The sequence below is a fragment of the Anguilla rostrata genome, chromosome 7 (assembly GCF_018555375.3).
Source record: "Anguilla rostrata isolate EN2019 chromosome 7, ASM1855537v3, whole genome shotgun sequence".
Lineage (NCBI taxonomy): Eukaryota > Metazoa > Chordata > Actinopteri > Anguilliformes > Anguillidae > Anguilla > Anguilla rostrata.
This window is the reverse complement of record NC_057939.1, coordinates 53,861,690-53,884,635: the sequence shown is the minus strand read 5'-3', so window position 1 is coordinate 53,884,635 and position 22,946 is coordinate 53,861,690. Positions and strand designations below refer to the sequence as shown.

Below are 22,946 nucleotides of genomic sequence, written 5' to 3'. Positions count from 1 at the left end.
TACATTTTTTATAATTCATAAATATGTAAATGGTAGATGTTTGCATAACCACCATCACAATTCATGAATCCCCCCACCCCCCCGCCCACATCAGCTGAGTCACTAAAGTACCTCATTAGGTTCTTAAGGTAACCTTTTATCGTAGGTGTGAAAAGTGTAAAAGCTCCCAGTTAGAACCTTTTTCCCCTGGCAAAGAACCCTTGAGCAGGATTGGATTCCCCTATGGAGACACAGAGCAGCCTTTATGAACCCTTTCTTCTGACTGTGAGTGGACTCTGCCAGGGTTGATCGGGGCAGTCAGTCATTAGGATAACTGTCCCCGTGACAACAGGTCACATTTAGTTCCTCTCATAACTCACAAGCAAACTCATCCACTGCATGGGCAGGGTTCACTTGTGTTATACGATAATCCCCACAAAGCAGGGCCTACTGTACACGCCTGAGCCGAGAGCCTCAAACTGAACTGCTCTATGGTGTCAGCGTGATTGTGAGCCTGATAAAAAAAAAAAAAGTTTTTTAATTGTTATTTGCAGAGAATGGGAAATAGCATAGTTCCCATCCCTCCGTACCAAACAGTTGCCAAGCCAGTATGGTGGTTTCGTATTTTATTTTTTATTAAATGCTGCGCTTCAAACTGTAGACATTCACTTGCAGCAGGCCAATAACATCAGGACAAAACAAAACAAAAACAAATAAAAACAGCTAAACGGATGCCCAGCATATGATCCAGCATATGTGAACTGTGGTAATCTTAAATAAGGAGTGTCAACAAAATAACGATTCCCTGCACTTTCTAAATGAGAGTGGAGTGCACCATCACACTAACGTACAGGTGGGTGAAAACCGAAAATGTCGCTAATAATTATTCGCTTCGGGTTTGGCGGGATGGGACATTTGTGGGAACGGGGCGGGCCCTCTCTCTGCAGGAGCGCGGTCCCGTTGCCGTGGAAACAGTCTCTTCCTCCCGTGCCCCCGCCGCCCCCCAAGTGGCAGCGGCGAATGCGTGGTGACCTCGCTGGGCTCCGGGGGCGGCGGCGTGGGGGGCATCTGCTGCCCGCCGAGGGTGGTCTCCTGCCTGTCGCAGGGTCTGAATGTGTTAACCCTGGCTGAGCTGGCTGCATTTCCTGCGTCGGCTGCATGTCCTGCACTTCCTGCATTTCCTGCATTTCCTGCATTTCCTGCACTTCCTGCATTTCCCGCATTTCCTGCATTTCCTGCACTTCCTGCATTTCCTGCGCCTGCTGCACTTCCTGCATTTCCTGCGCCGGCCTCCTGCTGTCCCTCCTGCTGGACGCCGGACGGCATCTCCGCCTCGGGCCCGTTCACCAGGACGGACTCCGTCTGGGACACCGTCGGCTCGGTGGGCGGGGAATTCCCTTGGTGGGCGGGGCCTGGCAATTCGGGGTTCTCCGGGTTGGGTAGGATGCCCTCGGGTCCAGGAGCCTCTTCGGTGGGCTCCTCTTCCTCGTTTTTAATGCCCATGTTGGGCCCCCCGGGAATCATGGGGCCCAGGCCGTTAATTATGATCTGAAATTCCAAAAGGAAGGAGAGCCATTGGGCAGGAACAGCATGCGTTCTGCGTACACAACATTTCTTCCGTTAAATTATTCTGTGACTTAACTGGAAACGCCTAATAACTGTAATCGTTTATTAATTGGCTTTCAGTTCACCCTTAATTCAGTCTAGCCTTATTACCCTGTTTTAAAAATTACGTTTTCCAGGTATCTATAGGAAGACAAAATTTAATACATTTTTATATTTTTACTCACAGTTGGCTGATTTCCTTCCTCCGAACTTGACCCTCCCTGAAAGAAAATTATTGATGTGTCATAGCAATTTGTATTCTCGTATCCAGAAATGATCATTTCATTATGACTTAATAAAATTTCTATAGTGCTGAAGCCCAGGAGGTCACTTACTGCTTGTGTTTGCTGAATTACAATGCTGAAAAGCTGTGGAGGAACACACGCAAATGAGTGGCTGGATTCAGTCCGAGGCACAGATACTGATAGCGAGTGACGTCCATTTTGTGGCATTTCAGTATAATTACCTGCGTCTGTATGTCAGTTTCTGCTAACGGGCCTGTTTGAGGTGTCGTGGGAAAGAATGTCTGCCCAGTCTGTAAGCACAACATTTCATCAGTTACACTTTAGCTGCTTTAGATCTGTTATAGATCCAAATGCTCTATGTCCTCAAACAAGGTAATGAAATCCGATCTGTAAGAACAAGACACATTTTATTTGTTTTCAAAAAAGTGTATTTGGTATTTTTTTGAGGCCAATGGCAAACTTACCACTCCATACTGCTGTGGAATGAACGATGGTAATGGCATAAAATTCAAACCTGGGAATACCTGTTAAAGGACATGAAAAAGGGACATGGTTTTTAACATTTAAAATCACTCTATGATCAAAGAGAATATTTAAACCTTTTGCAAGAAAGAAAGGGAAATTACCTGCGTCTGTCTGTCTGGAGGGAGAAACGGTTGCGGTGTACTCAGAAGGAATGGAAAATTTTCATATAAAGCGGTCAGAGGATCGAAGTTGAAGAACTGGAAAGGATTCAGTGAAAATAATAAGATTTGAGAGAAAAAGTAAAAAAAAAAAAAAACATTTAATTACATTTGTGTACAGGTTGTTAAAAAGGAGGATTTCTTTAGTGGAGACCCAGCTCAGTGATGAATACCTGTGGAGACATTTCCATTGGTAACTGGTAAACTGGGGGATCCTGGGCAAAACGTGGAAACAACAGTGATTGGCCGGCTGGTTTTTCTGGCGGAGCCTTTGTCCTTGCCTGAGCGGAGAGAATAGTGACATTTCAATTATTACCCTACTGTACAGGTTCACAAAATCATAGAAATATACAGCGGGCGTAGCTATGGTGATGAATTATGTTAGTAACTAATCATTGGACTCACTTTGCTTTTGTAAGGGGTACTTACTAACAAAGTACTCCCTACTTTGCCCATTAAGGAGGTACTTACCGGCCTTGCGACAGCATTTCCAAGAAGACACATGATTAAAGCCATCGGCCTCATGGCATTCCACGCTACCTAATAAGGGAAATATGAATCATTTTATTTTAGCACAATAAACATACAACATATTGCGTTAAATAATGTATTCATTTTTCACCAAAAAGTTCTGAAATCAGGTTGTCACCTGTGTTGTAGCCTTTAGCCTCATAGCAACGGCTGCTGTGCAGAGCAGGAGTCAGAGCCGCAGTGTCGTTCTGAGTTTCTCTTGCGGGTTGCACCATTCCTGTCAGAATTTAAACTGCGTCCCCCCGAAAAAAAAAAAAAAAAGACCAATCACGTGAGCGTTGAGGAAATGTCTCACGTCTGTCAAAAGCTTACAGCTTTTCATTAGCAGGTTTTCACTCCATGTGTCATGGCTGCTCATCCAGACACATTCACGTGTCATCATACTACACTACGTGTCATTATGCTAAGCTTTTCACACTTTGAAGTTCCCAAAAATTCATCTTATTCCTTTGTGTATATATGGCACCACTTTTCTTGTATGTTTGTGTTTATCTTCATTTGCCCTTCTCTCCAGTGGTACAGTAGCTGACGTATTTCCAGAAGCTAATGAAAAGTAAAATTTTTCCAGAAAAAAAAAAAAGAAAAAGGATAAAGCCTGCGCTACTGACTTAAAGGAAAGTGATTTGTATGTTGTGAAGGCGTTTACAGAGCGATCTCCTTGTCAAGCGCTCTGCTTCCCCACCCAAGACAGGCCCACAAACACTACAATTTCAGGTCTTTAAATCTCAGACACTCAGCCTGGAAGGCTAATCCTATGTGCAGCAAATTCTTTGTAGAGTGAAAAAAAAAAAACTTCACATCTCATTTGTCGGTGGATCTATATGGAGACAGACAAATTGCACAAAATTCTGTAACTGTAGTAGTATGTTGTGATCCAGGAGCAGTGATGTAATTGCATTACATCTCAGCTTATCTCCCATCCCAGTAGGTACAAGGATAACATGTTTTAGTGGAATTGAGAGCAGCTTTGAAATTAGCTCTGTTTCTAGCATGTGCACCTGGGGAGCCGGATACCTTAGGAACTCAATAAAGCAGCTCTATTGCTAACCCCACAGTTACTGACTCCCACCACTTCGAAAACAACTGTTGAGGTCATGGAGGGTCAGAGGCCTAGGTTCAACCGTAACAGCACACCAGACATTACGATGCAGTTAGCAGACAGCGTTAGCTTCAGTGGATTTAAAATAGATGAGTTTAAGTTTAACTTCTCAACCTCAGCTGGACCATAGCTGACATGAAGTTTTCTATTTTTTTCACATTTTGCTGAATTAGGGGAAATCTTCTTTGCTCAGTTAATTTACGAGACACCTTTTCTCTCCCGCTGACCTTATAGACAGTTTTAGAATCCAAAACTGTTTGGTGCGTAAACGTTTGGTACGTAACGCATATTTTTTTCATGACTTGGATCTGTACTCCGCAATTTTTGCAATCAAACAATTCACATGTGGTTTGGGTGCAGATTCTGAGATTTTATTAAAGGGTATTTTTTTGGTTTCATCGTGTAAAAATTACAGCGCATTTCGTACACAGTCCCTCAATTTCAGGGCAACATAATGTTTGGGACATAATATAATGCAAATGAAAGTTGCTGCTACTGTCAGCAGTTACATCATCAACAAAGATGAGTGAGCCAGTACCTGTGGCAGCCACACATGCCCGAACCATTACACCCCCACCACCATGTTTCACAGATGAGGGAGGGGTAGGGGGGTGCTTTGGATCTTGGGCTGTTCTTTTTGGCCTCCATATTTTGTTCTTTGCTCTCTTAGCTCTTGCCATCACTCTGATAGAAGGTCTCATCCGTCCACAAGACCTTTTTCCAGAACTCTGTTGGCTCTTATATGGTGCTATGGGGGACTTTGTATAAAAAAGTTCCATAATTTCTACATGGTGAAACCAAAATTTGTTTAAAAGAAAACCTTTAATAAAATTTTAGAATGTGCACTTTGACCACATGTGAATTGTTTGATTACAAATGTAAAATTGTGGATTACAGACCCAAATCAAGAAAAAATATGTCTTTGTTCTTCATTTGCTCTTCCTGTCCCCAGTTCAGAAAAGTGTAACTTTGTGGTATTTTATTTACAGTACTGAAATGTGTGTTAATACAAGGGGAAATTCTTATTAAGTCCCAACTGTAGTGGGGCAGTGTGGGCCTTCGTGAAGCCAAGCTAATTAACTGACATACTCAATAATGTATCAAAGTTTCTCCTTAATGTCTTGTCTTATATTTTTCCCCACATGACAAACATCAATCATAAATGAAAGAAATCTATGACATACTATAATATATGAAAAGATGACCAAATATATTTATATTAAGCATATCAGTCAAGAATGAGCTCTGAGATCTCAAAATTGTTTCATCACAGCTTGTCAGGAGTACAGTAACAGTTTAATTTATAGAAGAAACATTATTACATTAATGCAATTATAATCACTATCATGTTATTACTATTAACGAACTGAGATTATTAGTATTCACAAGATATTTATGAAACCCATTCTAATAATCATAATATTATATTTATGAAGTGTTTATTTTTTTTTTTTTTTCATTTGCAGAGTACCCAAAGAACAGTACAGATTACAAGGACCACACAATTTATGAAACACCGTGGAAACATCATTAAACCAAAAACAGAAACACCATAAAATTAAGGCTTAAAGCTAATTTCTAAGGATATTTTCACACGCATGTTTTCAGCATTCTGGGAACACCGAACTGTCCAAAAACATGCTGCAGTGGGGTCTGGCAGAAGGCATTCATTACCTCCCCACTGCCGCTGTCTCTGAGATTACAACCTCTCTGCTCAGCCCCTTCCTGGTCTGCATTAATCCAATAATGTATCTGTGCGAGTGCAGTCCAGATCAGACGTGTAATCACCAAGCAGAAGCGTGTGTCATGCTAGATTCTGCCTGTGTCCTCTACCTGCCTATCCCGACGAAGAGCGTAGAGCGTGTGACTCAAGTGGTCTGGTGTTTTTTTATTTATATTTTATGTAAGCAATAAAAAACATGACGGGTCTCAGATTGAGATGAGAAAGAGAGAGAAAGTGTGTGTGTGTGTGTGTGTGTGTGAGAGAGAGAGAGAGAGAGAGAGAGAGAGAGAGAGAGAGAGAGAGAGAGAGAGAGAGAGAGAGAGAGAGAGAGAGAGAGAGAGAGAGAGAGAGAGAGAGAGAGAGAGATGATCTTAATTTCACATACAAAACTACACACAAAACACGGTGATTGATACCAATATGTCCACAGGAAATTAAATGGATCTTTGTCACATTTCATATGTTCATGACATATGTTTTTCTAACACCCAGTTACAAATAAAATTCTGCTTATTTTATATGTTCATTAATCTTAATCTCTGATTAATATTCATATCACTACCCTAAAGTACCTTACAACAGCATTGCTACACTGTTATGTACATGTGACATTTTTCAGACTCAGTTGTTTCTTTCTTTATTTATTTATTTAGACTGAAGGCAACACATGCTGAATGCTATTTACTATGTTTTAGCGTTGCAGACTCATTAACAATGTCAGCATCAGGTGCTTGGGCTATCAATATATATTAATATAAGCCTGAAAATGAGACGATTCAACAAAACAAAAACAAAAAATCGTATCTTCATATGTCTCCTCGTCCGCGGGATGGAGTTGTAGGGGCCGCCGTGGTGCTGGTTACTAGTGGCGGTAGTATCTCCGGTAACGGAACCGGCAAAATCTCTGGAAATGGAAACGGTGGCGGTAGCGGAACTGGAACGGGCTGGGGAATAAACCTTGGGAAGTACATCCAGGGCACCGCAAAATATTGGGGCGCGGGCCTCGAAATGTAGAATGTTGAAAGCCGGAGGACCCGCCCTCTCTGCAGAACAGAAACGAAGATTAAATTATAAACGTCGTATAATCAGTAGTTTCTTAAAATACTACTGTGCTGAGACAAAAAGCCTAGGCTATTATAGAAGCTTTTGCATGGCCAAAAATACAAAATTGAGGTATAGTGATTGCAACTAAATTCTTGTACCTAACATTTTACTTTTTTCAACAAAGAGCATTCTTGATGCTAGCAATTCCAGGGATTCGTCTCATCTATTGTAAATGTTGAATTGAAAAGACAAGACTCTCCCCAGTTTTTTTTTTTTTTTATTTTTTTTTCTATTTTTTTATTTTTTGAATCTTCAATTTCCATGATTTTCCAGGGTACACTGCTTACTCACCTCTTCACTGTCAGAGTGTCTCCGACGTTGGCGGCCTGGAAGCTAACGGTGACAGAAACAGACGTAATTAATTTATATATCACTGCTTGGAAAGTAAATGACATAAATATTTTCTAACGCTAGTTAGCTATCTTATATATTGTGTTATGATCCTGGACTACGACTAAGATATAATATTGTCTACTACCATCCACGCATTCTGTAACCGTGACCTAGTGCTATTTTACACACACATATTAATGACACACAATTTTTTTTTTTTTTTTTACATATGTGTGAAAATGCCTCTGCTGTTGGTGTAATACTCACAACTCCAGGAAAACTCATCCCAAGTATTAAGAGGAAAAGAGCACTGGTCCTCATTCTGCCAGTAGTTTCATAACCCCTAAAAAAATCAGTCCAAGGTAAAGTGTGACTGCTCCTGCTCCATGGATTTTCAAGAATACTACGCTCACCATGGCCTTCTTGAATAAGATGTTGAGTGCTTTTTAGGTTTTTTTAAATGACATAATCTCACAAATGGGAGTAAATTCCTGGTAATTTGAATCATTTGTTTTAATCAATAAATAATTTTGAAGATTAAAGGATTTCAAAGGCAATGCTCTCCATAGATCATAACACAAATACCATGTAATTCCTTGTAATCTAACTACACCAAATTATGGAACAGTATATTATAAATCAGAAAGTTTAGAGTACGCAGTTTAGTTTCCACGCAGTTCATCACAGTTCAAATAAACAGCAATTCCTTACCTCCGGTGTCTTCTGGGCAACAGTCCTGTTTTGATTGTACAAAAAAAAAAAAATCCTAACAGATAATTATTTTTACTTTGGGGTAATCTGAACTACAGTTTTTGTATTTTTACGATTAAATAATTTATGGAGTAAGTTTTGGCATCTTAATGCTGAGCTGAAGAAAGTTTTCCTTCAGGTACGATTCCAGTCCCTGGTTGAAGTAGCTTGTACACAGAGTACTTGAACAAGAGCTGACAAGCCTCTGCCTCCAACGTTGATACCAGCTGAAGGAACAGTGGGGATTTACTCACACAGAAGATGTAACAGCCGAATAATTAGACATCTCCCTCTGTCTTGCAGGTGCAGTGTTAACACCAGGTATGTTTTCCTGCCTGTTAATGTGGCTTTATCAGTGTGTGGAGTATATCCCTTTTGGTCACTTTTGAGCATACGTCTGGCGTGGCAGACAGTTTAAGAGGCATGTGACTTGTGACATCAAATCACAGCATTAATCTAGCTGAGTGCTTTCATCAGCATGTGTTTGCATGTTTGTTTATTTGTTTGCTACTGTTCTTTCACATGTTCCATGATATATATAGAACATGTGCTATGTAAAGGGCTGCATCGACCTTCTCTTCCCTCAAAATCAAATGTTTATCCAGTTAAACACTAGACTACTGTACACTGCCTCCACAGCAACATGAAAAATAATTCACATTTAATAATTATAAATAACATTTTGTTTTTTGGTGTGATGCATGAAGAGATTAAGCCCAAAGCCCAGTTAAAGTGTTAGAAGTGTGTTCACATTTACAGTGTGGAAATGTCACCACTTCAGCAGGAAGCAAACTATTATGTGAGTGACTTTTGGCTTCACCAGAATTCTAGTGTTTTATTTTAAAATACATATGATCCCTCTTGTGGATTTATATATCAGTTATATCAATTTCAGTAATTAGCAGGAGGAACAGACAGGAGTGTTACTGGGTCAAGGTTTAGCACGTCCCAGGGGACTGCATTCCGTCGCCTAAAAGGTAATAAGGTGATGGGACAGAGGTACGGCAGTTTAAAAAAATCCTGGTTACATAACCTCCTTCCCGGACAGCGGTGAGGAAGAGTGCCGCACGTGCTGATGGTTGGTCGGCCCTTCCAGACTCAACGCGGTGCGAGGCTTTATTGCAGTGTCATGTCTGTGTGACCGTGAGTGATGTGTCAGGCCTGTGGTGAAAGAGCTGCCCTCCTCAATGGCCAGCGCAGCCATTGTGCTTATTGTCTAGAACTTCAGAACCCATAATCCACCACAAGGATCAGATCGGTTAATTACACCAATCAGCGATGAGAAACCCGTGCAAAGCATTTGTCTCTGCTGCTGTCTCATTGTGAAATCTTTCTTTGTGCTATTTAAAGAAAAACTACATCAGCATTCTCCTTACACATAATGACCTTACACGTGTAACCTTTAGAGAAAAAAGCTTTTCAGATATTGAGGGATTCGGCCAGTAGATGCACAACTACCTAAAATGTATTAAACACAGCAGTGTTATGTACATACATAGTTATGCTATGGTAAGTATGAATAAGCATTATTGTTGGATGAATGAATAAGTATTATTATTGTATGAGCTTTCTTTATGAATAGCAAGCTAGTTACTGAAATGTTTAATAAATATGAAATTCATATATTTTAAAAGTTATTTTCAAAATTCTTTGTATTTTCATTGATGTGCTTTGCACTTAAATCATTGCTTAATAGTATGTCATTGACATCATTAATATTAAATATTTTTAACACTTACAGAAATACATTTTCAATTTTGTTTTCTTACAACACAAATTTTATCTCAAAAAATTATATTTGCTATATACAGTACTTTTAAAAAAAAGGTTTTATGAATTATACTGTATATGTATAATTAGAAGGCTTAATTATGTATAAATTTAAACTCTTTTAGATACTATAGTTATTGTATTTCAATTTTTTTTCTAATTTCTGTTCAGTGTGAATACTATTTGAAAGTATCTGTATGAATGCTTACTGTAAATATAAATGGATCAATCTCTTATTTCAAAATTTTATCTCAAAATAAGGGTTTTTAGATTGATTTAATTCAATATATTTCTAAAATAACTATTAGGTGGATATATAGAGTCTATATAGAGTTTAACCTGTACATATGCAGAGATATTCACAGTAAGATGCATGATTGCTATCAGCCTATACCTGTAATACCATCAGCAATGCAGAGACTCTTGACTTAGGGCTACTGGGTGGCTCATTCAGTTAAGGCACCATGCTGTGGTGCATGGACTAGTTCCACAGCACTAAAGGATGGTTTAACAAGACCAGGTCAAAACCTGGCTGGACCAGCCGACCAATGGTGTGACTGCATAACTCGGCCGACCAATGGTGTAAATTCATCACTCACTCAGTCACTCAGTCACAGACATTCACGTTTGTAGGGCTGGCCCCGCTGTTGCAGTCCAGCCAAAAATGACAGCAGTATATGATTGATTTTGAAAAAGCTTTTATTATACCCCATTTCAAACAGTATTCAAATTTAAAGGTTCGGTCCATAAGGCTCAGTACTCAGCACAAGCAGATATCATCCTGCTTCAGCCATTGGATAGAAATAATAATCCAATAAACACTTTTTGTGAAAGACAGATAGATACAACACTACAAGCTCACTATTTATCCTATGTCTTATTTTACTTCATCTTTTTACTATTTTACCCAACTAAACCCCAGTCTTTGTGTTTCCTAACAGAGATGTAAATATGCAGGACATATTGTACATATGGTAGAACATGTTGAGGCCGTTAGCTGTGGTGGTGGGGATGAGGGTGGTGAGCAGTAACATATTGTAGAGAAGCTGTTAGCCAGTGGTGGTGGGAGTGAGGGCGGTGAGCAGTAACAGGGTCAGCAGCAGTTCATCTTGGCCCGCTCCGAAGGGCGAAGTCCCAAGGGCCGGGTTCACCAAGGAAGGTATTTGGTAGGGGATAAATCTATTTATGTAATCCTACGAGGAAAAAAAGAAACAAAAAAAAAAAAAACACCAAAGAAAAAGCAAATGTATTTACTATTCTTTGTTTACATGCCTGTTATATTGACATATAGCATTAAGACAGACTTTCAGTTCTACAGGAAGGACAGGATACTCTTGGAAAAAGAGATATTCATCTCAGTGGGACTCTCCTGGGGGGTATTCCACGAAGCTGGCTAGCTGAGTAAGCCTGTAAGGGTAAGGGGTAAGGGTTTTACTCAGTGCATAAGCCAGCCTTACTCAGTTAGCCAGCTTCGTGGAATACTCCTCCGGTAAAACAATAAGCAAATAAGCAAATAAATAAATGCATAAATGCAAATGCACATATTTGTGAAATTGTGGATTATAAAACTTGTTCAGCACAATTGTATATTTCCCTGTGTTTGTTAAGCAGCCCTGCATTGCACTGACCTCATTGCTGCTGGAGCGTTTGGCACGTTCGGGAGACAGCTGTGAGAACGACACACATCAAACTCTGGATATTAATGTCAGAACACAGCACCGTACAACACTGACTGTGCATTAGCCCAATGCATTTTATCACACGTAGGTTACACTGGTGTTGAAGAGACTGTTTTCCTTTTTCGATTCCCTGGCTTTTGATTAGCTGCTGCAATACATATTTTTTTGCAGTAGCTATAGTAACAGAACGGAAGAAAAAAAAATGGAGAGAAAATGGAAAGGATATTGTTTTCACTTACCGGAGCAGATGCGCAGAGTCCAAAAAGACACAGCAGGATGATTGTCCCCTTCATGATTTAAAGCTTTCCCTTCTGTTAAAATGATGGAAATTGAATAAAGAAGTTGAGTACATGAAACTGTTTTTCCCCCTCTTATGGTTCCTTCCTCAATAAACACCTCAGAAAATTAATTTGCTCCTGAAAATTAATTTGTGCCAACTGGAAAAATAATTTACTAATTGGGTCGCATTAGCGTGCTCCCAAGGTTTTCAGTTCAGGAGCGCTCGTCCTCCTCGGAAAGGATGTTGGTGCAGATCCCTGCAAAGACACACATTTTATTAACCAAGAGTTTTTTGCTTTTACCTGAAGTGATAGAGCAGCACAGGACAAATCAGCCAAAGGTAGATTTTGAATTTGAATCCAATGTGAGGGCCTTTTAAAGCATTTCTGATGAAAAAGGCAGCCAATCAGCTCTCACGACTGAAACACAATCCTTAAGACTTAATGGCATTATTTCTGTTTTGTAACCGAATCAGTTTGTCATAGCCACCACAAAAGAATGATACATTACTTTCACAATGCAGTGTTTCTCTGGATTTATGCATGTTTTGTGTACCTTCCTTCTGGAAGTGATGAATTTGTGAAATTCCTCTGCTTATTATGCAAGATGGATTAAGAGTATCATGGAAGATTTCAAAATAGACAAAAAGCTAACAACATCCTTTTCAATAGAGAATTTTGTATCGCAAGATAATATATTCACCGAATTTATTCAGATGTCTATATTTTCAATGCAATCTATAACTATTCTATCATAATTTGAAAGTGTAAATTGATGTATCGTAGTCAAAACGAAAGGATCACTTCGGCCAATGAAGCAATCAGACACTGCCCATAGGTTAAGATAAAAGCTCTGGCAAGGCTGTGACATCATTTGTTTGCTGATGCCAAATTTCATTCTAACTTACAACACCGCTCCATATTTGTCTAGATTAAACAAAAGAAGGATTTCAATTTTTGTAAGTTTTCTGATTGTGTATAACAGATAAAACTTGAAATAGATACTGTACTTGGAAAGTATTCAAGCCTATTTGTCTCATTCATACTATTGACTGTTTAGCAGAAAACCCATCCAGGGTGTATTCCTGCCTCTCACCAAATGCATGCTGGGATACGCTGGAATAGATAATGGATGGATGGATGGATGGATAGATAGTACCTTTTATGCATTGTATTGTGATACATTGGTAATCAAACATTAAAAAGTATATTATTGATCATACTGACAGGTTTTGACAGTATATAATATACACGATGCACCATTCAGTACCATACTGTACTAACTGTATAGCATCTGATTTTATTACAAATTATCACAAATCTCAAAAATTAAGAGCAGGCTACTGCGTAGCTTCTGTAATATAACATATCTCATTTTCAACCTAAATCCCAGTTAAGAATGTAATTCCACAGCAGTTTGTTTGCTTCTTAAAAACACAGATCCGAGTGTTTTTTATCAGTTAATTCCCAGCATTTAAAACTCTCTTGCAGTATGACTCAAGTATCCCAGTGCTGGTGAGGAGCTCCCAAAAGACATGTTTGTGTTGTGAAATATTTCACATTTTGGGTTGTCAAGCATTTAATTATGTCAATGGTTGCCACATACAAATATTGAGTGGTTGCAACATGTGTAACATATGTAATGTTTTGTAAAGTGCATTTGTTCATTTGTCATAATTTTTTTTTGGACTTTTGATACATTGTTTTTTTATCATTTTGGACATTTGCGGCATTGTGTGGAATAAGACCGTATGGATGGTGTATGATATTCTGCATGTAAGTCATAATTTTACAGAAATTCATGTTTATGGTCCTTTATAACAGCTTCTTTCTTTGTGCTCCCTCTGACAATCTGTTGCAGTCCCCAGTCACTTTTCATCTGCCATGTGTTCCAGTTGTTTACACACACAGATAATCAGTTTCACAACGGCCTGCTATGTACAGGAGGCTGTTGGACAGTAGGAGACAGGTCTGAAGGTAACTGAAATATTTAGACGGCTATGCACGGTAGACTAAGCAACTGTGTTACTCTGAAAATTACACCCTTTCATAACTATGTTTATCGTTCAGGAGATTCCTGTCTGCTACGTTACATTACTGCTATTTAAAGATGCCCTTTCAGGCCATTGCAACTCATACAATTTTACATTTTATGCATCTGATTATATGCTGAAGCAATTCCAGACAAGGTTACACTGGCAATGCCCCCCAGGGAATCAAACCTGCAATCTTTGGGTTACGAGCCCAGATCAGTGTGAATGACCTCAGGACTGGTCCGAGGAGAAAATCAGTGGAGGACACAGTCCTAGCCGAAGGAGCAGGCGCATCCATGGTGATGCGTGGTCATAAACGTGTGGTCAGACATTGCTGCAGCGGTGACTATGTGTTTTCCTGAGGTCATGGACAGGTGGGAGCTGGGTGGAGACCGGCCTAGGGACAGGCAAAAGGTTTATCTGGGCCTGAAACCAGTATGATGGGGGAAACTAAGGCGGTGCCAAATAAAATTGAATGGCTGATCAGTGCGCTGAAGTTGGGATTTCATATGTAAAAGCAGTTCTTAAAGGTATATTCTTAAAGGTATACGGTGAGCATTTTAGTCCTGACTCTGAGATTGCAAGGAGCAGTGGTATAGCAGCCAAAAATATAAATATGGATATATTTTATAAGATATGAAGGTGCAAATAAAATTTTCAAAATAGATAGCTGATGACATTTAAACTATTTGTAGATAATTTTATAGGTATGGAATTTTTTTTGTGTGAAATAATGCAATGATGTCACTATTATTATCATCATAAAATGTTTTGAATCATACTAAAACCTGCATAATTGCTCTAATAAAATGCATAATCTTGGTTTTTGCCTGCAGAGATTTATACATTTGTTCATTTCTCTTTGCCACTAGATGGAGGTATAGTCTGGATCTTGTGGGACAGGATGGCTGTAATTTTTCAATTAACCTCATCCAGAATTAAAACTAAAAACAAGCCTCCGGTTATATATTTCCATTACATTTGAAGGTGTACACATACATAATATGCATCTACATTATGAAATTTTAGTGCAATGATGCTAATTAGCTCCGAACACCTATCAGTAACCCCATTATCCAGCAGGGGGCAGCTGTGAGCTCAGACCAAACATAGAGGGCACAAGATAGGCCACAGAGATGGACACACATTGTTCAGTCATTTTGAGATATACAGCAATGTTTTAGTTACAGCAGCTGCATTGTCCACAGTGCCCATGAAAGACCATGTCTGGGTGTAGCACTGCTTTTGATATCAAATAATTTTTCCCTCTACTCACACATCCATCATTCGAGTCAAAAAAAGAAGAAGATACTAAAAGACACATAAGGGTCATCATTTATTTTTTTGATATCCACAAAGTGAGTATATTTCAAACTTCAAAAGATCATTTATCAAGGGCAGTTCACACCTTTCTTGTTATTCAACATAAAACTTTATTGCGTCCTTCAAAAATGTGCAAATGCACCACAATGTCATGTGTGTTTTTTTCTTGTACAAAAAGAACAAAGGGCAGCATTTCTCCAACAACATTGGGTTTAAAGAGATTATATTATTATTAAGGTTAAAATTAAGTCTTCATGCTGTTATTTCAGCTTCTGTGAAGGAGGAATACATCTCTCTGGCAAGCCTTCACATATTCTTCTGTGCTGTGAAGTTGTTTCAAAGGTACTTCCTATTATTTAGAGAGAGAGAAAAAAAATTTGGAATAGTTATGATGTCATGATGTAGTTTCATTTGTATTGCATCTTTGCCCTGTATTCATTGTGAATCACCTTGATAATAAACATTTCCGTTTACCATTTTCTCTTCCACTGCAATGTGTTTTCACAAAGCAATATGTAACAAAGCAATATGTAATAGAAAAGCTATGCAGTTGTCTCAACATTTTGAGTGACAGAGGAACAACGCATTTATATTAAATAAAGCTGTAAAGATGTAGAAAGGGTTGTGAATAAAGATAACAATCTCCACATTTAACGGGAAGCCCTCACCGTCAAAACTGCTGGAGGCTTAATCCATCTTAAGCAGTCTTGGAACAGGTTGCAGTTCAGTAGGAGCTGGGGTAGGGGCTATCTCCGAGGGGTCCTACAAGGAGGGAGTGACCAAAATGAAAACATCCCTACTTTTCCCTATGAAATTAGTCGTTAATCATCTGGAAAACAAAGCAAAACTGACATAAATTATGGTAATTTAAAGTCATGCCAGAAGTAAAATAAAGCCGTACCTCATTTCGCGCCCGTGCGCAGGCCCTCCCAGGAAACTTGAGAGGAAGTGCTCGCTGAAAATAGGGTATTGTGGGTATTAACATCCAGTAAAAGCAAACAAACACAAAATGGAGTGCATTAGGTCACAAATACGTGATTAGAATGCTCTTAACTTAACATTCAAATGCTGATGTCACAATCACTGCTGGTATTTGAAGGCAGTCGAGTTCTAGAGCACTGAATAAGAATTTTGAAAAAAAAAAACATGCACAGACATAAGCAAGTGAAGCGGTCACCACGTACCCTGTACCTCCTTATTGGCCCAGTCTCCGCAGGCCCAGGCTGCTGGTTGCCATTCCAAGGTCTGCCAGTCGTTTCCTGAGGAGCGACGTATGGAGGAGAGTCAATCGACGAGCAACGGGAGCGTCTGACACCGCTTCAGACCCGTGCTAAAACATTTGATCATGCTGAGGAAAGTTTTGCGCTGCCCATCCATTTGGGATGGCAACATCCATGATTTCCAAATGGAAGAAAGCTGACAGGGTGCTCATTTAGGAGATTTTGTGGTGCTGAATCACTGCTGACTAGGAGTGTGGGGAACCTCACCATGACCTGCTGTTGAATGGGATTCACTCCTTGTGGAGTTCCCATGGGATTTTGCGGTTGCACACCCATGTAGTAAGGCTGTCCCTGTCAATCAGAGGGTTGGAAGGAGCCATTAGATTTCAGGTTTTACGATTAACTAAAAAAAGAATGCCGAATAAGAAAAAGCATCTTTGCTCCTACCATCCCTTGCTGCTGGCCAGGACGCACTCCTTGTTGAACTCCAAAGTTATTTGGTGGCACAGATCCCTGGCAATTAAAAGATTGTAAGAGGTCATTGTGGATATTCCTTTAAAATAGCATCATCATTTTTTTTTTCTTTAGAGCGCAAATTAATAAATGAATTTAAACAAAATTCAACTTAGAGAAATGGATCGGACGAGAAGGCGTTCTCCTTTAACAGCTTTGATCTTTTAAAGAGTCATGTTTTACTTATTATGTTTTATTATTAATTTTTACCCCATTAGCAGGGAAACCAGGCTGTCTGGGGAACTGCTGCTGCTGCGGGTACCCCAGTTGGGGGTACCCCAGTTGCGGGTACCCCATCTGAGGGTACCCCAACTGAGGGTACCCAAACCTCGGGACAAAGGGGGACTGCAGGTATGTGGGGACCCCAGGAAGGACCTGCAAGGAGAATGTACAGTTTTTTATTTTTGTTGTTTTTATTTTTATTTTTTTTAAACAAAATAAAAAACAAAGTGTGACAGCTCGGATACGGAGGGAACACACTTGCAAATGCAATGCTTAAACTTAAGACAGATACGGACTTAAGTCTAAAGAGTGCTTACCTGGGCAAACGGGGGCTGTGCAATCACACCCCCACCTGCGATCAGAGGGTTGATTCCACCTACCGCCAGCCCTGGGTTAACTCCGCCCAGGATTAGCCCGGGGTTCAGACCAGCCACCAGTCCGCCATTCAAGCCTGTGATCAGTGCTAATTTCTGACGGGAAGACAAGAAGACGGTCTTTAGATCGTCTTTCTGTCACAGTCACGATTGCCATTTATTCAGCTTTGAGTTCCCTTGGTGGGATCTGCAGTAACGTGGGCATGACAACGCATATGCTGTGATCAAACTCTTTCTTACCCTATCAGCATTGACCTAGGGATACAGGCACAAAGACAAAGTTGTATGCATCAGTTAATTTGTAATAACTCATTCCGTATGTTAGTTCACATATTGCTTGGATGCTTTGGGCTTATACAGAGCACATACTCACATGGAGAATGGTCGCAGCTAAGACGATGAAGATGATGCACTTCATGATACAGTCTGACTGATGAAGACACAACATTGCAATGATAAAGATGTCAGCACTGCTTCCTTCATTTGCTAACTCTGATTCAGTCCCAATGAATTCCACAAAAATCATAATGTAAAGTTATAAATGAATCCACAATTGAATATAAAAAATCGAAATGCATGTCCAGTAAAGGCTGTTACCTTATTTCCAGTCTTTGCTGAAGTCCAGAATGGAGATATGTTGCGGACTGTGATACGATCACACCTTTTTATACAGTTGGCATTTTACTGTTGATGATTGACCAATACGTGCAGCTGTGGATCCAGACAAAGGCGTCTTTCAGAAGAAATCCCATTTGTCTCATTGGTAATTCCTCAAATTACCCCCTCTGCGCTTCTCCCCATCAGGGCAAGTAAATACGGTTAAGTAAATATGGTCATTGTATATGTGTGATGTGCTGTCGATGCAGGATGACAGAGTAAATTTGGGGCCATTGTGCACCTGACATCTCAGTGAGATTCGAGGCTTTGGTGCGAGTGACACGTCTGATGAGATCACTAGACCTCCTGTGACCCGCGTTCCGCAGAGCGAGTCGTCCATCGTTCAGAAGGTCAACAGCATTGTCTAGCCCACACAATGCCTCCCGAACGCGGGCATGTTCGGTGGGTGCGGCCCAATACTGAGGTATTCCCCCTTGTTGTTGTAAGAGTGAGCGTGTACATTCACGGCGTGAGATCTGCGCGTGAATCGACTGAGGAATCTCGGCTACTTCCTGTGATGCGATCACCTCAGGATGTACCCACTTTTCCTCAGCCATTCACGCGTGGTTTTATGTCTGCCGGGGCATCTGGATATGCAGTGATTAGCACAGAGATAAATAGCCCTTTTGGTGCCTGGAGGAATGCGTAATTACACGGTCCACGGTGGTTCGGGTTAGTGAAGTCAGAGAAAGGCTTCTGGTTCATAAGTTAATTATACACGTCTGCTAATGACCTCATTATTCCAGCCTCGGCACAGACATAACACACTTAATTGCCGAGATGTGGACAGTTAACTGCAAAACACCGGTTCAGTAGCTCAGTGATAGTATTACACACTCCATGTATAGTATATAGCTTCCTTGTACTATACGTAAAACCCTGTAAAATGCTAAAAGAAAATAGTGTACCAGGGACTTTTTTCATTCTCTTAAGAGATTTAAGGGAAACATGTTTAGAATACATGCCAAGTGATTATATGTGATTAACTGAGTGTCTTTGACACTATGCATTTGAATTACTAGTTTATTTCAGTGTGGAATCCAATAGATTTTCTATTTGTTACAGGATGTTCAAAATAAACTGCTGGTTGCATTCCGTGAACTCCATCCATTATCCATCCATTCATTATCTAACCTAGTTATTCGTGGTCACGATCATGTGGGGGGACTGGAGCCTATCCCAGCATGCACTGGGTGACAGGTGGAACATGCCCTAGCCAGGTCGGCAATCATTCGCAGGGCACACACACCATTCATTCACACACTCATACAGTATCTATGGCTCTCCAAGTAGCCTAGAGTAACCACACAGATATAGGGAGAACACACAAACTCCATGCAGGAAGGCCCAGGCCAGATTCTAACCCAGGACCTTCTTACTGTGAGGCAATAGTGCTATCTACTGTACCTCTGTGCTAATCTAATCAACACATCAAGTTCAAGTTCACATTATCCAGATTTCAGTGATTTAGAAAGGAATGCACCCAGCTATAAAGTTGTATTCAGGTTCCTGAGGCATGTGGCTATGGAACGAGCAAGCATTGAAGTAACAAACTAGTGTAATCATTGAGCTGAAAATGACAAACGTGGATGGTCACTACCTGCTGATGCAACCCGATGTGAGCTTCCCCAGGTGTCTGGTGTTGGATTCTAGCCCCACCTGCTGGACATAAACAAAAATAGCCAAGGATATGTGCAAACGAAATGTGGTCTGAGCGTAGCTTCCGAAGAAAGACATCACAGTCCACTCATTTGACACTCGCTATTGAACAAACACAGACTATACTTATAATAAAACTGCAGCCTCCAGGTTCATCCAAGGCCGTGTGAGTGTATTTACATCAGCTATTTAATGTAGGTATCAAAATGTCTCATAAGCATTGGCATAGTGTATTGCTCTCTGAATCAACAACTCAAGAGTACCTACACACTACTGAATACACACACACACACACACATATGCACACTCAGACATATGGGGAAACCTGCTGACACTTTGATGGCCTACTTTTTACCTCTAATGAGAAAAGCAACTTGTGTGGATTCAGAAACTTCTGTGATAATGAGAAAACGGCCAGACAAGAGTTATTATTACCACTTTTATTGGTATGCCAGATGCCCTTTTCCATGTCCATGAGTCATGCTTACTTATTTCTTTATTACTAATTGCCATATTACTTTCATATTACATCAATATGGTCTTTCAGAGTAACTTTACATAGATTTGCCATCTGTACCACAAGGAAAGTAAACATTCTATAAACAATTGCAATGGACTGCTGAGGTAAAGGAATGGATTATTTTAAGGAATAATTGAAGTGTGATTGCATTGCGTCTCAGATTGTTTAATGAGAAATGTACTATGAAATGGATCTTAGAGTTTATTAAAACTTTCACTGCATCCACGTCTGTTGTCTTTGGACATACGCTGAAAAATATTGTATCAGTCCGCTTTCCACCCACGGCTCTGCCGCAGAGCCTACACAAACCACAGGGAAGCTGTCAAACGCTGCGGAAGAAAACATCTGTGAAATTTGAACTTCGGATTTAGAATGAGAGAGAGGGCTGCTGTTCTGAGCCTTTACCAAGAGATTTTTCAAGAAAATCTGTAGTTTTTGGCCAAAGAATGAACTAAAACTAAGAAGAGGAGTATAGCCAAGCCGCCCTTTTCTCTTACATGATTTTAAATAAACAATAACATTGCGTAAGAACAAGAAGTTTTGTACGCTCAGGATGAATATGAAATCACATATTTTAGGCGATGTGAGTTCACAAAGCGCGAGGTCTCCGTGTACCCCGCAGGCTTGCGTTAGCTGTGTTCGTCTGGGCCTTCTGTGACAGCCACATCCTACCGAGATGAAACCTCAGCCGTCCCGCCAGCATTCCATAGCTCGTCCTCGGGGATAAATTGCAGGATGCGAACGCCGCTCGCTTTGTAATTATCCCGGAAAGGCCCACATATTCCTTGATTTCGCCCAAATTTTTGCAATCAGGTCTCGGCCAAAACGAGTTGGGAAAGCATGCGAAGGTTCCAACGTTTCATCGGCTTCCTCTTTTGAGCGCAGTCTTAGAATAAAGCGGGGAAAAGACTTCCGCAGAAATAGGGAGAGGCGCTGTGCGGTCTCGTCTAATTGTGCGAAAGAAATAAATCTCACGGAACTGACAGAAGCGAGAGGCCGGAACATGAAATGTCAAAGGAAGTCAGTCGAGTGGACCAAATATGGTTTTCCGAGAAGCGGTATACAAGACGAGAATGTGTGTGTGTGTGTGTGTGTGTGTTATCTTTCGAAGGACATTTTCTGAAAAAAAGAACACAAGAAACATATGATCATTACCGTTTCACTCTTCCATAATTACATTAGATTAATTGCACAGATTGCATATGGTGCATTTAAAAAGTTGCACTTTTATAGATACAGTCATTGTCCCTAATTTTGTTCAAGGCCATGACAGTACCCGGATTAAAATATCCCAGGGTCAATATCAGTTCTACAATGCCTCACACCACTTTCTCTTCAAATGCGACAAAAAAGACAAGAAAGTATAAGTTAATCAAAGTTGTGTGTGCATTTTCTGACAGGAGGCTATACTTTGTGGGTGGTGTGAGGTTTGAGAATGATGTGGTGGCATTGGTAGCGGTGTATACTATTTTACATGAAGCAGAGGCAGGGTGTATGCAAGTGTGTAAATTTGGAAAGCTAAACATTAACATTTTTTGAAAAGTTTCAATTACATGTATGTGGCAGCAATCATTTTCAAACCGCGTATGTTTCTTTTAAATTATACCTGATGACAGGAGGAAGTGTAGGCGTCGTACGCGAAGGTAGCATAAGAACAGGGCCGCAAGACAAACATAGTATAAAAGCTTGTGACCGTGTTCTCCTCTTACAGTACATAACTTTACTTTGGTTAAATAGGAGTCACCTCAACAGCATTTTAAAATACGTATTCAGACATAGAAGTATTTTATAAGCCAAAGAAACTAATTCCGCAAAGGTAAGAGTGTTCTTGAATACTCAGCGTGTTGGGTGACATGATTTATAACTGCAGATATGTATAGAGTGCTTTCCAAACAAATTGTGTGTGTAAACAATAGCACTTTTATTGTTTATGCATTAATTTTGATCATTAGCTGAATGACATTAGCTGAATATTTTACACAGGCATAACACGTCATTATGATTAAAACTGATTTTATTTATATGCATAATGCTTTGGTCTTTTTTTTAACTAAATGGTTTTCTTACTGAAGTTAATGTATTGGGATTTTCTGAATATTCATGTCTACCTGTACATATGGTAGAAGTTATGGAATTATGCAGTTATGTTCCTTTGGGAAAGTTAAGTACTCAAGCCGTTAGTGGTGATGAGATGCAAGACCTTTGTACTAATTCCGAAAAGCATGTTTTGGTGGTTTTAAGCTGCATACAAATATTCTCAGTCATTTTCAGTTTTTGTATTTTAGCATTCTAGATTGAGCTTGATTGTAACTTCACACAGAAGGTGTCCAGAGTGTCGTTTTTATTAATATGTGCTTTTACAAGTATGTCCCAAATATATCGGTTAAATCACAAAGACAACTTAAATGTTCAACAGAAAATATTTATTTTATTTTATACTATTTATTTATTCATTCATTTATCAATTTATTTTATTTTTTGCAGGGTTGGGCACCATTATGAAGTCTGCTGTTTTATTCATTTGCAGTTTGGCTCTATGTACTGCTTGGCCTGTAAGTAGTGCATATATGACATGTTTTCCTTTGCTTTTAATAAAACTATATACTGGAAATAAAAACAAAACATGCTAATGCTACTATTGCTATT

At 39.9% G+C, this 22,946-nt stretch overlaps 1 protein-coding gene and 2 long non-coding RNA genes across 3 annotated transcripts; all 3 read right to left on the bottom strand.

Moving 5' to 3' along the window:
- Positions 1-6,461: 6,461 nt before the first annotated feature.
- On the bottom strand, positions 6,462-8,462 carry LOC135258631 (uncharacterized). The gene is made up of 4 exons (XR_010331051.1): positions 8,014-8,462; positions 7,570-7,645; positions 7,261-7,302; positions 6,462-6,908 (listed from the first exon to the last, which is right to left on the bottom strand). It is a non-coding gene; the product is annotated as an uncharacterized LOC135258631 (long non-coding RNA).
- A 2,938-nt stretch (positions 8,463-11,400) lies between these two features.
- Positions 11,401-12,116, bottom strand: LOC135258630 (uncharacterized). Its single transcript, XR_010331050.1, has 3 exons — positions 12,083-12,116; positions 11,741-11,812; positions 11,401-11,489 (listed from the first exon to the last, which is right to left on the bottom strand). It is a non-coding gene; the product is annotated as an uncharacterized LOC135258630 (long non-coding RNA).
- Positions 12,117-15,129: 3,013 nt separating this feature from the next.
- On the bottom strand, positions 15,130-22,674 carry LOC135260058 (uncharacterized). Its single transcript, XM_064345191.1, has 10 exons — positions 18,062-22,674; positions 17,823-17,894; positions 17,408-17,560; positions 17,079-17,243; positions 16,803-16,868; positions 16,623-16,706; positions 16,320-16,394; positions 16,037-16,090; positions 15,804-15,897; positions 15,130-15,484 (listed from the first exon to the last, which is right to left on the bottom strand). The coding sequence occupies exons 2-9, from the start codon at positions 17,880-17,882 to the stop codon at positions 15,823-15,825; spliced, it is 732 nt and encodes a 243-aa protein (XP_064201261.1). The 5' UTR covers positions 17,883-17,894; positions 18,062-22,674; the 3' UTR covers positions 15,130-15,484; positions 15,804-15,822.
- Positions 22,675-22,946: the final 272 nt, after the last annotated feature.

Excerpts from the sequence above, each read along its gene's own strand:
- LOC135260058 (XM_064345191.1), bottom strand. The coding sequence starts at position 17,882 with ATGAAGTGCATCATCTTCATCGTCTTAGCTGCGACCATTCTCCATGTG. Across the intron at positions 17,561-17,822 it reads TCCATGTGAGTATGTGCTCT|AAATTAGCACTGATCACAGG; the intron begins GTATAAGCCCAA and ends TCTTCCCGTCAG. Across the intron at positions 16,395-16,622 it reads CCATTCAACAGCAGGTCATG|GAAACGACTGGCAGACCTTG; the intron begins GTGAGGTTCCCC and ends GTCGCTCCTCAG.